Below are 16,776 nucleotides of genomic sequence, written 5' to 3' on the forward strand. Positions count from 1 at the left end.
GTTTATTTTCAAAATCAATATTGCAGCTAGCTTCATTTATACTAACGAACTTGTTTACTTTCCAATTCAACAATAAGCAATTTTTATTCTCCTTACAATTCCACTCTGCCCACATTTTAGACTGCATAAAAAGAAAGGCAGCATCTTTTTGTGTGACCGACCAGAAAGTTGTGGAATGTCTTGATAGCGACCCTTCTTAGTCCTTACTACGAGTTTCGTAGGAGACACGAAACCGTACTCAAATGAAAATTCTTTCTCGTCATTATTGCTTTGTAGCTAGCATCGATGCCAGCTGAGTAATAAAAAGGGCATTAACAGACTGATATATTCGATTAGATATACGAGCAGTCTGTGTAGGTTTTTTCACTTATTCACCAACGTAAATGTTTTGTCATAGGATTGAAATCTTTCCAAATGTTTTTCTTTTTTCTTATAATTCCTATCCACATGTTTTAAGATAGATTTGATCTAATTGATTTCAATTATTTGATCGATAAATATAACCTACCCACAGCTCGATCCATGTAGATTCGAAGCAATACCTCTTACACCTCAAATCAGTCGGATCAGACTGCGTTGCATCATAACTAATAAGGCAAATTATTCAACCTTTATATTGTAACATCTTTCATACCAATTTTAAAGTAATACACACCACTTCAGAGGATTTTAGACTCCTCCATCAGATAGTATACGATTTACCTGATCATTATAATTCCTCTTATTCTCTCCTAATACTTGCATCCTTTAAATTGTGTATGAATATCTGTTTGACAAAATATTCATCTAATTTTCTTGCCACATAGAGTTTCTTAATTTAAATTTACCTTTTCCGTATGTCTACGTACCCGAACATAAATTAACTTTATTTAAGTTAATAAGATCTGTTATAGATTGGGAAAAGCAATTAAGTAATAAATTTAGAAAATAAAATTAAAATTTCTTAATGATTATTTAAACCAAATCTATAATATACTGTTTAAAATAAAACTAGTCACTGCGACACATATGACGAAAACATATTTTTGTATTTTATCTTTTGTTTTATATTAAAAAAAAGTGTAATTAATTTCAACTCTCAAAAAATAAACTCATTTGTTATTTTACGTGTGTCATAAATAGCTCAAATAAAGTGTTTATTCATCCATCTAGTCAATACTATATAAAACCAACCATGCTTATTTTACAGATCTTTTAATCGCCGCTACAAACGATAAAATCAAAGATATTTAGTTAAAGCCAAAATCTTGGCGAGAAAAGTTGTTTTTATAATTTTATTCTAACATTGTTTGACCAAATAACTGCTTAACTGGGTCTACTATATCGACCTATTTAAGCATAATAAGAAATATGCTACTATCTCAATATGACTCTATTAGAAGATATGCATCGTTAAATAGTGTGATTTTTACTAATTTCAAAACATATGCCAGTATATTAATTTCCTCAAATATTTTCCAAATTTTTCCATTAACAAAATTTAACAACTTATTAACATTGTAATTCTGAACACTAATCTCTTCTGGTAAAATGCACTATCAAATCTAACCAGCAAGTCTACCTTAAATCTAATCATAATATCGATTTCAATCTAAACTACTGCCAATGACAGTTTTATATGATTCGTTATTCGTTTAGAAATATTTTCTTTACTTCCGCTACCATTAGTAGGTGTGTGACTGCCAACACTCGAAAATTGACCACCATCATTACTACCAGAAGTTCTACAGGCTTCCGTATTAGCCTTCAATCTCCAATCCAGAGGAAGACTTTGTACAAAAGTCGTTTGCTTGGACACCTCTGTGCTATTCATGTTTCTACCATGTAGCAATTGTGTTTGCATGGCTGTGTTTCGGTTTAAAGAGTGGGGTATGGCAGTGAGTTTACAGGGTACAGAGGAGTAACATCCGAGTCTTCAGGAATGGCAACGCATGGGGGAGGTGTCATAAGGATTGTCCTACACTCCGTTTGTCCATACAGGGTTGGCATTCAAGAACTATTCTTCTCCATCGGTTGTCGGTTCTGCGAACTATGTGACCAGCGAATTGCCACTTTAGCTTGCTTATCTTTTAGATGAATTAGTACTTACTAAATATCTTAAAATATACATCACTAATCACATCGCAAAGAAAGCGATACTAACTAGGCGAAGATAAGCCGCGGACAAGTTCACTTCTATGCTATTATACGAGTACTTACCTCTGCACTTTTCAACGATAATCTCGCAAGTCACGAAATGTTTAAAGCTTCCTCAGTAACTTTACACCCGACCGTTTTACTGTCTCGCTTTATTTAATTCTACGGGATCGTGACGCCCGATAACTCGTTCAAATTGCTCAACTGGTAGTATTCTATTTTTCTACTTAGCTCATTCCTCTTAGTAAACTCAGCCCTATTAATATTGTGGATTCAGAAAGATTTGATTTGGATTTGTCAACTTGAGCAAAGTTTTACATGATAATAGATTTGACCATACCTGTCCACCCCACAAGCATTTCTGGTCATATGTTCCTCGTCTTGCATTCTCCTGCCACCTAAGATGATTTTCATTGGCAGTTTTTCATTTTTGTATTCGATTTTTATATCGTATATTATATTGTTATTAGATACTAAATAAATAGGAGATCTATATCTGATTACCGCATTTATAATTTATTATTTTATAAATAATAAACTATAAATGGGACACTAGCACATTGTTGAGCGTTGTTTTATTTCGTACGGATAACAAACGAATACAAAAATTATTTTATATACCAATTTGTAATAATAATGTATCGTATCACGATCTAAATTATCCGCATATACGAGTATAGAAAATATAACAATATATGTAAGGGCGTTTTGCGAGTATAATATTCTATTATTCTTATGATCCATTTTCGAAACATTTAAGACAATTTTTGTATATAGAAATATTCACGATATGTTTTTACAATAAGCCTATGTACGAATAAATGCATATAGGTATGTACCTATACTTATTATCAGACTTCTTTTTTATTTATTAAAAAGAAATTAATCAACGTAGCATCTTCTACGAACTTTATTTCTTTAGAAACTCTATAACAGTGAAACAGTTCATACTGAAAATTAAATTAATATATTTATATATGTCTATGGATAATTAAATTTGGATCAAAGATGTTATAAAATACGAATATACTTTATCAACTTATTTCTAGGTACTTAACAAGTTACCTAGTAACGTTTTAAATTATATTAATCTCTCTTACTTTCACTAGGTACCCACTGTATAATTAAGACGCACTTAGAATTTAATCTCTTGAATAAATACTTGTCTGACTGCACAAACAGATTACTTTTTTAGAATTTAAATATAAAACGAAAATTTTACTGTTTATGTTACATTTATATATATTGTTGCATATGCGTTCTGCATCGTATGTTAACGTCTATAATATAGGTTACCAAATCTACTTTTGACTGCTGGTATATCTATTTCTTCCAGTAACTTGAATAATTATAAAAAAAAATCACGATTCATTCAAAGTATACTATTTTTAAAAATCATATCCGATTACAGCATAGGTAATAAACAATCATCATTAGATTCTGCCCATGGCAAATCGTATTTCTCATAAAATTGTAATGTATGATTTCTGAAAAACTTCGAAGCGGCTATTCTGAGAAAAATAAGGAAATCAATATCTTTTATTATCACGAATCTTTCAAAGAATCGGTAAATTTTATCGAAATACTTATAAAACAATTCAATCCTACACTGGCTGCTACCACGTGCCTACCTCAGTAATTCTATACGAAAAATAATGAATAACTATTCAAGCATATTATTATTCTGTCATTCTTTCTCTCATTTTCGTTATTCAATATAACATAGGTATTACAGAACCCTACTACATTTTTCTTTGATATTTATATTACTAGAATGTGAAACTTTTCGATACTTGTGAATAGATTAAGTATTGTCAACCCCCACATAAGCACTACCATTATTAATAATTAGCGAACACCAAATATTAATTAATTAATTAATGAAAACCGCCAATTTTCCTCTAGACCGAGCAAGAAAAGCGCCAATGTATTTGTAGGTTATTCAATTGCCGCCAGGCGACAGCGTGTGTCGAGCGCGTCTGAGCAGAAAACTCAATGACCGTACGTCGCAATACGTCTCCTTTTTATTGGAAAACGAGACAGTTGGCTTCCACTGGAATAAGTTCACGTGTACGTGTTTGTGTTCACCGATATTGGCTTTTGTTGGGAAGCAAATATCGTAAAATATCAGCGGCCGCCTTGACGTCACTACATCCTTTACGTGTTTAGGCTTTTAAAGACAAAAAAGTATGGGTACTCCCCAAAGAAAATGAATGTTTGATTTATGTAACTTGTAAATCCCCAAACAAGGCTAAAAGAAAATTTGTTAGTTCGATAGTAGGCGGACTGCGGTAGTTGCGGTACCCCGAGACGGTCACGTTCGCAACCAGTTTGTACACAGTTCTCCCAGCCATAATCTCATTTCCCGTTTGTTTGCTTCAGTTTCATATGACCCCTAAAACAATTTGCGCAATTGAAGTTTACAGATATCTGTCCACTCGAAGTGAAATAAACTTTAGAACTTAACAAATGATATTCTGTTATAAAATACGAGTGCGTCTCCGTCACTGTTTTAAATGAGCTGGTTTTATTACAAGCAGTAAATCACAAAAATGTGAGCGGTTTCGTAAACAGAACGCAGCACAATAAATTACAGCGAGCGACCGCAACGGTCACGAGTCGACGTTATACCTACTAAATCTTTCCTCGTCCCAGACCCACTTTTACCAAACAATCTGGGTAATCATTTCCAAGAATCTCCTTTCTATAACAACGTCTTAAATAAAGTATTAGAAAAAAGCATTAGTCCACTTTCTCTAGGTGGAAAACTCTAAACAACAACGGAAGACTTCTTGTAGTTTTCAGTCTTTATTACAAAGTTGCGTACTAATTAATCATTTCTTACTAATACTCTTCGATAAGCAATCTTTAATATTAACTATTGGACTTTAGCCTTGCATGCAACTCGTGTTTATAGCGGTGTAATCCGATCGAAACGTTAAAATAATCTAGGTGAATTGTCGCGTTAATTGCTCTCTTAAACCATACTAAACATCGAAATTATATCAGCCGTCGATTGTTCACGCCTCCTTCTTGCGGGGTTTTGCCAGTAGTTGCCACGTTTGACAGACGGATTGATAACCGCAGTTAAGCTATAGTGATGTTCTAAGTGGTGCTGCCCATCCCTTGACCATTAAGTTCCTTTGGACACTTTTATGAAACCCACGGGAAAGTAAGAAGTGGTCTATTCTATACCAGAACTACACGGTAAGACGTCGAAATAACCCAGATAAATTACCGCGTTAAGTCCCATCTTTTATAAACCATAAACCATGTAATATATATATTGGCTGCCGCATATTCTTTCTTCCTTAAATTAAACGAAGGATATTGTATCCAACACAACATAAACAATCATGGTTTATTGCGCGTTCGTCGTTACTTAAATTTCTTTAACTTTTAGCAGAGAGAAATTTTAATATAAAACAAGTAATATCACCAAAAAATCTTTAAGAAGATTATCTAAAATATTAATATTTCTATTATATACTCAGCACCAGCTCGGTTCCCAATGAAGAGCAAAACAGTACAAGTGACAGCGGGAGAGGCGGCGCATCTACAGTGTGCTGCCTCTGGAGATGCACCGTTGGAAGTCAGCTGGCGAAGCCCACATCACCACACAATTGCTCACCATTTAGATCAAAGGTAATAAAATAATAGTTTTACCTCAATAACTGTGTATTCGAGACCCTAAATTATAGCGTAGATGGGAAAATTTTACTTCCTAACAGTTACTGATTAGTTATAATCCATATTAAAACATTAATATTGATAAATTATGTTCTATAGGTATACAATTCGTGAACAAGTTCTAGATGATGGATTGGTCTCTGAACTGAGCATATTACAGACTTACAGACAAGACACAGGGGCGCTTACTTGTCGAGCTTCTAATGCCTACGGCCAAGATGAAATGCTTATACACTTAGTTGTTCAAGAGGTATGTATTATATTGATATGCAATTTTTCAGTAAACTTAATATTATTTTGAAATTTTTATTTTAATCTAATCTATTTTTCTTTTAGGTACCCGAATTGCCGAAAAATATAAGAATAATCGATCAGCAGTCACGGTCGATACAAATATCTTGGACGCAACCTTACGCTGGAAATAGTCCTATTATAAATTATATCGTTCAATATAAAGAGGCTTCTGGTAATTAATCATAATATATTTGTTATGTTTTATATACATATAAGTATCTATAGTGAAATTACGTTCAAATATAAGTTAAATTTCGAACCATCACTATTGGACGCCTTATAGATCGATAGCAGACTCACGTAAAAAAAAACATATAACCATACTAATCACAGTTAAAGTATAACTTCTTAGTTTGTAAATACATAAAATAAGTTTGATAAAATTATAGAGCCGTGGCCAACGACACCACAGAAAGTAATAGTTCCCGGTAGCGTGACGTCAGCTAGCGTCCAGAATCTACAACCCGCAACGTCCTACCATTTGCGAATCATAGCAGAGAACAGACTGGGTCAGAGTGAACCAAGCCAACTCGTACAAGTCACAACCACTGAAGAAGGTTCGTATTTATCTACCTACAACTATTGTTCCATTAAGAACAATAAATAAATACCAAATTTATAACAGATGCTTCCGATGTCTTAAAATTTTGCATAAATATATCATTTTATGATGGATAAGCACACAGATTATTTTTGTACCAGTTAATCAATGTTCAGATCACGAAGAAATTGTAGGCAAAGCTTGTATAACTGTATGAGAATTAACGTCGTAAAACTTCTTACTTTTTACTTAATTTACAATACCTTTCAGTTCCTAGTGGTCCCCCGTTAGACGTGAGAGTGGAAGCAAAAAGTTCAACGGAATTGATAGTGAGCTGGGAGCCACCACAAAGGGATCTATGGAATGGAAACATTCTTGGCTACTACGTAGGATTTCAAGAAGTAAGTCACCATTTTAGATGCATAATACTTATAAATAATATTTAGTACGTAGTATAAATAAATATAATAATAGTAATATATATAAAAAATATTACCTATTAGTATTATTAGTAATAGTATTACCTAATAGTAAACCTTTAAAAGTGGATATCAAAAAATTATGATAAAACTCATCAGGCTGGTAAATCACTTACCTTAATGCTTTCTACCAAGAAGTAACGAATTCTTATAAAGAAAAAATAACATACAATTATATTTTAGTTTAAGATTAAAAAATACATATAATTATGAAGTAAAAACATAATTTGTTACCACTACTTTACTTTAATGTAATTCCAGATTCTTAAAAAAAAATCTACTAAGTCCCTTATACAAGAAAGAAACGTTCCTAATAAACTTATTTTAGATATTGTTTTGTTTATTTACTTTAGCTGTGTTCTGCATAAAAAAATATATTCAATTGTTAAAATAGGTTTATAGGAGGACGTAATTCTTATTATGTGGTAGGGCTTTCCTCTAATAAGAACGATACACGTAGAGAATAAATAATTAAGATATAACTATAACAGACTTCCTGGCCAGAAGATAAAATTGTATGATGATCTTTATTCCAGCTAAATAGCAACAGCACAGTACTAAGCGCGAGTGGTCCTGGCGGCGCGTCGTACACGGTCCGCACGGTTGAGGGCGCGGGTACTGCACGTGCGAGGACGACACTTTCAGGGCTGCAAAAGCACGCAGCATATGCGGTCGTAGTACAAGCATATAACAGCAGAGGCGCCGGGCCTGCTTCGCCGCCCACTACCGCTACTACTATGGAAGACGGTACATTACTTAATTCACTAAAGAAATAAATACATTTAAAACACTTATTGAACGTTCACGCCAAGTCTTATACACGTTGTGATACGTGAAAAAATTTTAGAGAAAATTTGAAGTTCGGCATATTGCAGTCTGTTTAGACCTGTAACACATTGTATTACTGTTCCATCCAGAATTCACTGGACCAACAGGAATTTTTTAATGTTCTTGATCACGATGTTCTTATCTCCTTAGAATAAAGAGTATATTTGCCAAAGAAGACAACATACTGCGCTATGAAAAGAATGGCCTGCAATAATATGTACTGTGACATTTCCTCACATTTGTTAAGCTTCTTAATTGAGAGTGGTCATGTCCTGCTATTATAGTCTACAAAACATTGTTAATCTAAGAAGTACAAACAATGTACGGCAACATATGACGGTATACCGTGCAGTACCGAGCCTGCCGCCGGGCGCGCTGCAGTGCACGGCTCTGAGCTCACAGTCGGTACGCGCGTCGTGGGAGCCGCCGCCGGCCCGCGCCCGCAACGGCCTCGTGCAGGGCTACCGGCTCACGTACGCGCCCGTCACCGACTGGTACGGTAAGTACCCATACCCGCACATCATTTTTTTGTATACAACTTAGAATGGCAAACAAGCTGACGGCTCATCTGATGGAAAGTGGTAACCGTCATCTATAGACATGAGTAGTACCATGGACATAACAGAGTATACTGTTTCGCCCGTTACCTCCCATGCGTTGCCATTCCTGAGGACTCAGGTGTTATTCCTCTGTACCCAGTAAATTCATGCCATATCCCACCCTTCAAACCGAAACACAGCCATGCAAACACAGCTGCTTCACGGTTGAAACACGAATGGGACAGAGGTACCCAATATCACTCCCCATAACACTTAACCTAGTGCCGTATTAAGACGATCTTCGGTCGCCGATCTTCCGCGACGGAACGCCAATACAAATTGTATATTATTATTCTTGATCGCACTACGCGGAAGATCAGTTATGATTTCGACGAAATCCGTACTTGTATATAAGTATTTTTGGCGATCTAAGTTCGGTGACCGCTTCCTGTAGCTTCATACATTCAACATATCTTCAATGGTCGATCTTCAACTGCATGAATACCTATCAACGCGAGCTGATGACATGAATCATCCGCCGAGTGTGATACGTCACTTATGAAAATGAGCGCCAATCTTACATTGATGGAAAATCGGCGCGCGAAGAACCAAACCCTCTTTACTTATATTCTCTTAGTTTTCAAAGATATGATAACATATAATATTACATCCCCATCTCATATTTGTCATGACCATTGAACTCTCAAGTATGTACCTAACCTTTAGACTTTCTTCCTTTAAGTTTTTTAAATTTAAAGTTTGTTTTAATGGCAGTACTAAGTTGATCTGAATAAAGGCTATATTATTATAGTATCTGAGTTAGAGGACCAAGCGATTCCTATGATTGTATAGCACTTATTATTAGTAGTAATTAGTGTGATATATACTTACATTTTAGGTAATGAAGAAGCAGTAACGAAGCAGATATCAGGTCTGCACACCACCCTGTCAGGGCTGCGCCGGTACACCAACTATTCAGTAACGGTGTGTGCGTTCACGTCAGCTGGAGACGGCGTGCGCGCCGCCCCTGTCTATTGTCACACCGAGGAAGATGGTTAGATATTAATATTGCTCATATACCTACTTACTTACCTATACTAATGGCACCTTTACAATGGCATCAGTAGATCTTAAAGTTAGATCAATTAGCCTAAAGTGAAAAATTAAGTATAATTCCATCCGCCCCCTCCCCCCTCTTTTTCTCTAGGCTTTTGACATATAAAAGGAACATAGATTCCTTAGTTTCGAGGGACCAAACTAAGGAACATAGAGTCAAAAGCAAACATGCTGATTTTTTCTCACATTACATTCTTAAGATATTAAATTAATTTATTCAAAAATATTACGCATATCTATTCTCCATTAGGTGGACTACCGGCTTCTTTACTAAAATTACCCGTAATATAAAAAAGACATTAATATTTTTTAATTATATAAATTCATAGACGTTACTCTCTACTATCATTTATAGTCCAAAATTACTTTAATAGCAAAAATTTGCTATGATTGGCAGATCCAATTTTGAGCCCACGTTTACATTAGCAGAGTAGAACTACATCTTCTATGCGACATAGTAATAAGTAAAAAAATATAATTTCCTCTGGAATTGTTACAGTTCCATCCGCGCCAGCTGACATTAAAGCGGTAGTATCCTCTCGCAACAAAATACTGGTGTCATGGCTACCACCGTCGTCACCCAATGGCGTACTAGTTGGATACACGCTCTACATGAGCGTCATAGAAGATGGAAGAGAGGTACGTTATTATAACACAACTGAAAGAAAGATTGAGATATTTTGTAACTGTAAATGGAAAAACAATGTAAAATAAAAAGTAACTAAAGTAAAGGAAATTAATGTGACGATGAACGTGCAAGCATGTAACGAAATGAAAGTAAATGTAACAAGAAATGTGCAAAATATGAGACTGTAAAACCATTTAATCTTAATCACAAACAGAAAATATCATATATAAAGAGCCTGTCTTCTAGACAAAGACAAAAAATCCATCGATAGGCACGTTTCCGCTACCTCACGCATGAAATAAAACGAGATAACGTCGTCCGTCATCTTGATATTCTTTCTCATGCGATCTATACCACATTTCTAAAGATACATTCTTTTGCACATTTATCTAGATTTATTTGTGAAGCTGACAATTTTAGAAAAACGTGTCAATTTGATAATTTCTATTTTTTTTTTTACTTATCTATTTATAATATACTAAACATAATATCTAGGAAGGTACACACAAACGGATGCTTTCCCCGAGCACATTATCGCACGAAACCGCGAGATCACCGCCACAAGCCACCCACCAGTTCTGGGTGTCTGCCTCCACGCGCCTCGGCGAGGGTGAAACTACGCGCGTAGTCACTGTATTACCATCAGAATCTGGTACGTTATATACATATTACATTACACACTAATTATGAAGCATTTCTTTAAAAATCAAACGCCTAAGCGTTTTACTATAGGTATATTAGTGCTCACAACTGACCCTGATAAAAAAAACCTTTATATGCCCTTTTAGAACTCTATACTGTAGTCTCTAGAAAAAACCTCAGCAAGGAACTTATTTCTTTTGGGTGTCGTAAGAGTCGACTAAGGGAGGGCGAGACTTAAACATCTCTACTGTTTTAAAACATCTCTAAGAGCCTAACTGCGATTGCCAACTTGCCTGCCAAGCATGGCAACTACTGGCAAAACTCGCCTTATGGGAAAGGCTTATGTTTAACAATAGACAATTAACAGCCGAAATAATAATAACAAAAGGTAGCTCATTCATCAATTATTGGATTTGCGGCAAGAAATTCCATCCCACTATTTAGATTCTAAGTATATTCTAATTCCCCATTTTATTTGTATGTTTGCACTTTATTTATTTATCAATTGAGAAATAAAAAACTACAAACTTGACAGTATGTAGATAAACAGATTACTAATATTGTAAAAGTACAAAGTTTTAATTTACAAAAGAATAAATCAGTCGTTAAGTTATTGCTTGATTGATCTCTGATAATAATTATTATATTTTTACATATTCCAAGGACATTAATACAATTTACTGACGAATGCTGTAAAAATTAATTTTCAGTGCCAGCCCGCATAACGTCATTCAGCCGTAGCATAGTGACGCCGTGGAAGGAGAATATCTCCCTATCCTGCAACAAAGTTGGCGTGCCCACTCCCACTACCACGTGGAGTATGAACGGCGCCACACTCGAGTCCACGTTGAGGAAAAATGTCACCAACGACGGAACGCTGATCATTAGGTAAACATTCATTCATACTGTAAAAAAAAAATAGTGGATATACCAAATACTTATCATTTTAGAAAAAATAATACAGGTACGGTACTTAAATGTTTACTTGACAGTACAAAAATAAATTGAGAAACTGGAGCAAATAGTATTTCTTTTTATAATTGTATCCTTCTCATTAACAGTGTTACTGGATCAATGTGGTTCAGGTTTTAATCAAGTTTTCCTTCTTCTGGATTGGTGTATAGTGCTTTGCTCTCTTAGCCAGCCCTTTACGACATTCTAGGTGTTAAAAGAAGTAATAACATAGTCTCACTTGATAATATAATCTTACTCCATCATACAGTATAGTACCACACTTAAAATAATAAGATGTTAAATGAATTTATATACCTTACAAATCCCGACAGTATGACCCAGTATGCTGACAGCGGCAACTACACATGTGCTGTAGAGAATCCGCACGGTCGCGACGAAGTTACGTATAGCGTGGAAGTGAAGGTGCCTCCGCAGCCGCCTGTACTGGCGGTGGTTGACTCGTACGCGGATTCTCTGCATTTACAGTGGAGCGACCAGGGTGACGGTGGCAGCCCTATCCTAGGTAAAGTTAAGGGTACATTATGGTTATGATCTAAAAGCTATAAACAGCCATGTTCCATACAAAAATAAATAAATATGCTCATGACTATTACATTCATTAAGATTACTCCTCGATTAGGTACTCAGAGACTTGTGGAATATAACCGGTATGGTGAACATTGACTATGTTGGCCACAACGTTTATTACCACATTTTGATACGAATATTTGTATCCAAAATAGCAGGATAGGTTAAATATAAAAGTTTAAATTGAAACAAAACTTTGAAGTTGACCAGATTCGAATTCATAAACATTGAGGTCTAGAATATACTCCTATAAGTGGAGTGGTATATTACTAGGCCATAACGATCTCAAAATCTTTACCAAAATTACTAAAAATGTTCTTCATACTCGTAAATAAAATACTGGAAATATCCTTGTTTTGTGAAGAAACTTAGTTATAATACAGAATAATAGGGGGAAAAGGGATTGTTAGTAATGGAGACTAAGAATACCATTGCTAGCAATATACCCAACCAGGTCGACCTCCTCGCGGTTCTCCCTAGAAACTATCATGGTTCATTCTTGATGAATTCATCATGATGGGCTAACTGGCCGGTTTTGATTCTCATTTATCACTCTTCACTGGTGCTCCGTCAACGTATCCCATTAGCGCAGACGGGGTTACCATACCATTTTTACCCATCAAAAAAAAATACAGTATAATAACTGTGGCTATAACCTACACAGCGGTTTAAATATGTGCAGTATTTTTTTTTTTTATACAACTTAGAATGGCAAACAAGCTGACGGCCCACCTGATGGAAAGTGGTAACCGTCGCCTATAAACATAAGTAGTACCATGGACATAACAGAATATACTGTTTCGCCCATGATACCCCCCATGCGTTGCCATTCCTGAGGACTCAGGTGTTATTCCTCTGTACCCAGTAAATTCACGCCATATCCCACCCTTCAAACCGAAACACAGCCATGCAAACACAACTGCTTCACGGTTGAAACACGAATGAGACAGAGGTACCCAAGCAATCGACTTTTGTACAAAGTCTCCCTCTGGTATATTTACTTCGACTAATTTAGATTTAATAACTTAGTCACTTACTTAAATTCCCCAAATTTCCCATATCATGACTAGGTTACGTGATCAACTACAAACGCGAACACGGCGATTGGGAGGAGCTCCAAGTGGAAGCGGGGACCTCAGAACATGTGCTTCCAAACTTATGGTGCGGCACTCGGTACCAGCTGTACATTACGGCCTTCAATCGAATAGGAACAGGGCTGCCATGTGACATTGTACACGCGTACACTAAAGGAACGGGTAAGTCTTTACATTAACATTGCTACAAAACATTAACACAAATATGGTATTTTCTAGACTGTACTACAGATCAATAGATAGGAAATGCAAAACTAAATCTTGGTCTAATTGCACAAAACTAGGTATTTTGCAACTTATACACTCTTCATTTTACTAATCTGCTTTGCTATCTGCTAACTTCTGTGAAGATAGATCCGAACAATAGAATTCATCAGTTGCAATAATATAATTTCATAGAATAAGCCCCTAGTCCTGTTTTATTGTTCAACAATTTTATAAGGTGACAATTTATTACTCGCATAGTCAAAGCACATAACAAATGCCAATTGATGATTAAATAATATGATTAGTGCGAATATTTTAAGTAGGTACTTTATACTATGTTTATTGCGAATAGAATCTGCTAACCTATCTATTGAGAAATACAAATGCATATCATTATTAATGTCTGTCATCGGCCGATATTCGTAATAATGTAAAGACATTTTATTTATTTATTTTTATTATAACATTTAAGTCGATTGGTACACATGTGTGACTGTAACTACTAATGAACTGTCGGTTTTCTCATATTGGGTTTGCTGGAAGAAATCTCTATTGGAGATAAGCTCGCCTTTGTGCACTATTATGTTTGTTTTTACATTTCAATAACCTTTTGTGTATAATAAAGAATAAAGATATTCTGGACAGAGATTATATCTCAGAGGCATAAATGTTTATTGTTAATTTTCAGTGCCAGTAAAACCAAAACATTCCCAAATGATAACTCTCAACACGACAACGGTAACAGTCTGGTTGGATTCATGGGGTGACGGCGGATGCGGCATACTATATTTTGTTATAGAGTACAGAGAGATTAGCCAGTCCCAAGTAAGTACATAATTTCAAACAATTTTCATTTTATGTAACTTTACATTGAACCGATTAGTTAGATTTCTCAGAACAATTTTATAGGATTGATAATAAATATTTTGTTAAAGTTAAAAATTGTAAACCTTACCTATTAATCCTAATAAAAACTCTTAAAACATCATTAAACCAAACTACCGTCGCCAACCCAAGGTCGCGTGCCAAATATGGCGGCAACTACTAGCATCCATGGTAAATACCAGGACAGTGTATGAGGGAGGCCTGTGCTCGGTCTCAGCAGTGGACAGTTCACGGTGATGATAGCTTACTATAGAGACAGGGTTTATACTTTGTCATAAACTTACACAATCAAGTGGAGTTCTTAAGTCAAGAACATATTAATTTGCTTCATCTAAGATAGAGACAAAGCTGCTAAGCCTCTTGAGCTCATAACATCTAGCATCTTTACCAGATCCTACAAATAAGCTACTTGAAATGAAAATGGTCATACTTGTCCCAGTGGCGCCTAGTGTCAAACAGCGTGCAAGCGACGGAGCGGGTGTTCAGCGTGGCAGGGTTGACACCCGCCACGCAGTACCAGCTACGCATCACGGCGCACAACAACGCCGGCCACGCTGTCGCTCTCTACAACTTCACAACGCACTCGATCTCTGGCTGTTAGTTTTTTTATCACTTTGCTTAATGTTTTTAGAATATACATTCTAAACTGCTAGCTACTATTCTTAATTACGTACACCTCTCAGTCATATTTTTTCTTAATTTTTTTAAATTTATTTTTTATGCAACTTAGAATGGCAAACAAATGGAAAGTAGTAACCGTCTCCTATAGACTATACTGTTTCGCCCATGATATCTATGATGCGTTACCATTCCTGAGGACTAAGATACCTCCTTTGTACCCTGTAAATTCACTACCATATCACCCCTTCAAACCGAAACACAGCCATGCAAACACAACTGCATCACGGTATATATTAAAATAGGCACATAATAATGAAAAATAATAGTAAAAAAATTCTTCCACACTTTTAAATTACCTCGACTTTACTCTTATAACTGTGAGGTAACTTCTGTAGTAAAAAAAAAAGCGAGTATAACTGTTATCCCTCAGTTTTCTAATTATACAGGCCATCGAATAATTGTGGGGATCAGGTGAAGTAGAAATCAGGAAGGAAGGCACACCTTCAATCGCGAATTACTTAATAAAGAAAACTAAAAAAAAATACTAATAAAAAGACATCAACAGTGTTGGATGGCGAATTGTCTCCGCCGGTGCCTGCAGCGGGTGCTCGATCTTTGGGCGGTGCACGCGTGCTGCTGCCGGCCGCGCTGTCGCTGCTGGTGCTCGGCGCTCTCGTGGCCATCGTGCTGCTCGTGCGCAGGAACAGTGAGTTCACTCCCTACGTAGTACATACACGTGCCGCTGTCGTACTGCCGTCAGTACGCTGTTACTGCTATTACTTCGCTTATACCATCTACCTTTGTGATCTTCTGTCCATTCAATAGCATTGTTTTCTTGTATTCGATTTTATTACTCAAACCGAATTCTTTAAGCGTAAAAAATCATTAGTCGAATAAATTTTGTAAGTGAAAGTTTCAACTGCAATATAGATCAAAAAAAGTTTTTTGTGACAAACTTTACTGGTAACAAAAACCAGTTATTTTGATCTAAAAACTACTGAACTGATTTTGATAAAAATTTTATGGGACCTTTCTGTAAATATATACTTTCAGCTAAAAAAATGTTCCAAATCGGTTTAGAACTAAGGCAACAAACATAAAAAAATGCAACCGAATTGAGAACCTCCTTTTTTAAGTCAGTTAAAATCCCCTAGTTAATATGTGCACTGCAACACGAAAATACGCTCGTGATAAAAATATTCGAAGCTATAAAATATTACGCCATTGAATCTGGGTAACACGCGTTAACATCCATTGTCAAAAACAATCTCCCGTATCATATTGTAACCTGCTTTGTATATGTATAAGCACAATATAATAGTAGTATAAGTAAAATATCGTGAATACTCCGTTTACTGGTGTTTCAGAAGCTGGTGGCACAGAGACCGTGGCGACGGAGAGCGGCGTGGGCGAGTCGCCATCGGTCGCTCAGCTGCAGAACAAGGTCAATCGCGACCAACAGTACCTCGCCGCTAGGGCGCAGCACCCCGCGCCGCAGCATCACTACAAACACGCCTCCAACGGTAAGGGTCTT

The 16,776-nt window shown here is 35.9% G+C and overlaps 1 protein-coding gene across 4 annotated transcripts in view; it reads left to right on the top strand.

The window, feature by feature from the left end:
* Positions 1–16,776, top strand: part of LOC113521564 (cell adhesion molecule Dscam2) — a 195,634-nt gene that overhangs the window by 171,911 nt on the left and 6,947 nt on the right. For 3 of the 4 annotated variants that reach the window (XM_031909804.2, XM_052899809.1, XM_052899808.1), the window contains exons 17-33: positions 5,631–5,781; positions 5,926–6,076; positions 6,163–6,292; positions 6,510–6,677; positions 6,932–7,062; positions 7,677–7,887; positions 8,321–8,467; positions 9,406–9,561; positions 10,123–10,262; positions 10,747–10,903; positions 11,604–11,781; positions 12,180–12,370; positions 13,506–13,691; positions 14,425–14,561; positions 15,061–15,217; positions 15,808–15,948; positions 16,610–16,765. In XM_031909804.2, coding sequence (XP_031765664.1) covers positions 5,631–5,781; positions 5,926–6,076; positions 6,163–6,292; positions 6,510–6,677; positions 6,932–7,062; positions 7,677–7,887; positions 8,321–8,467; positions 9,406–9,561; positions 10,123–10,262; positions 10,747–10,903; positions 11,604–11,781; positions 12,180–12,370; positions 13,506–13,691; positions 14,425–14,561; positions 15,061–15,217; positions 15,808–15,948; positions 16,610–16,765 — 2,688 coding nt within the window. The remainder of the gene's footprint in view (positions 1–5,630; positions 5,782–5,925; positions 6,077–6,162; positions 6,293–6,509; positions 6,678–6,931; positions 7,063–7,676; positions 7,888–8,320; positions 8,468–9,405; positions 9,562–10,122; positions 10,263–10,746; positions 10,904–11,603; positions 11,782–12,179; positions 12,371–13,505; positions 13,692–14,424; positions 14,562–15,060; positions 15,218–15,807; positions 15,949–16,609; positions 16,766–16,776) is intronic. The other variant, XM_031909805.2, reaches the window with a different exon arrangement.

This window comes from Galleria mellonella, unplaced genomic scaffold (assembly GCF_026898425.1).
Source record: "Galleria mellonella isolate WM207_F2 unplaced genomic scaffold, CSIRO_AGI_GalMel_v1 utg63, whole genome shotgun sequence".
In the NCBI taxonomy this organism is placed as follows: domain Eukaryota; kingdom Metazoa; phylum Arthropoda; class Insecta; order Lepidoptera; family Pyralidae; genus Galleria; species Galleria mellonella.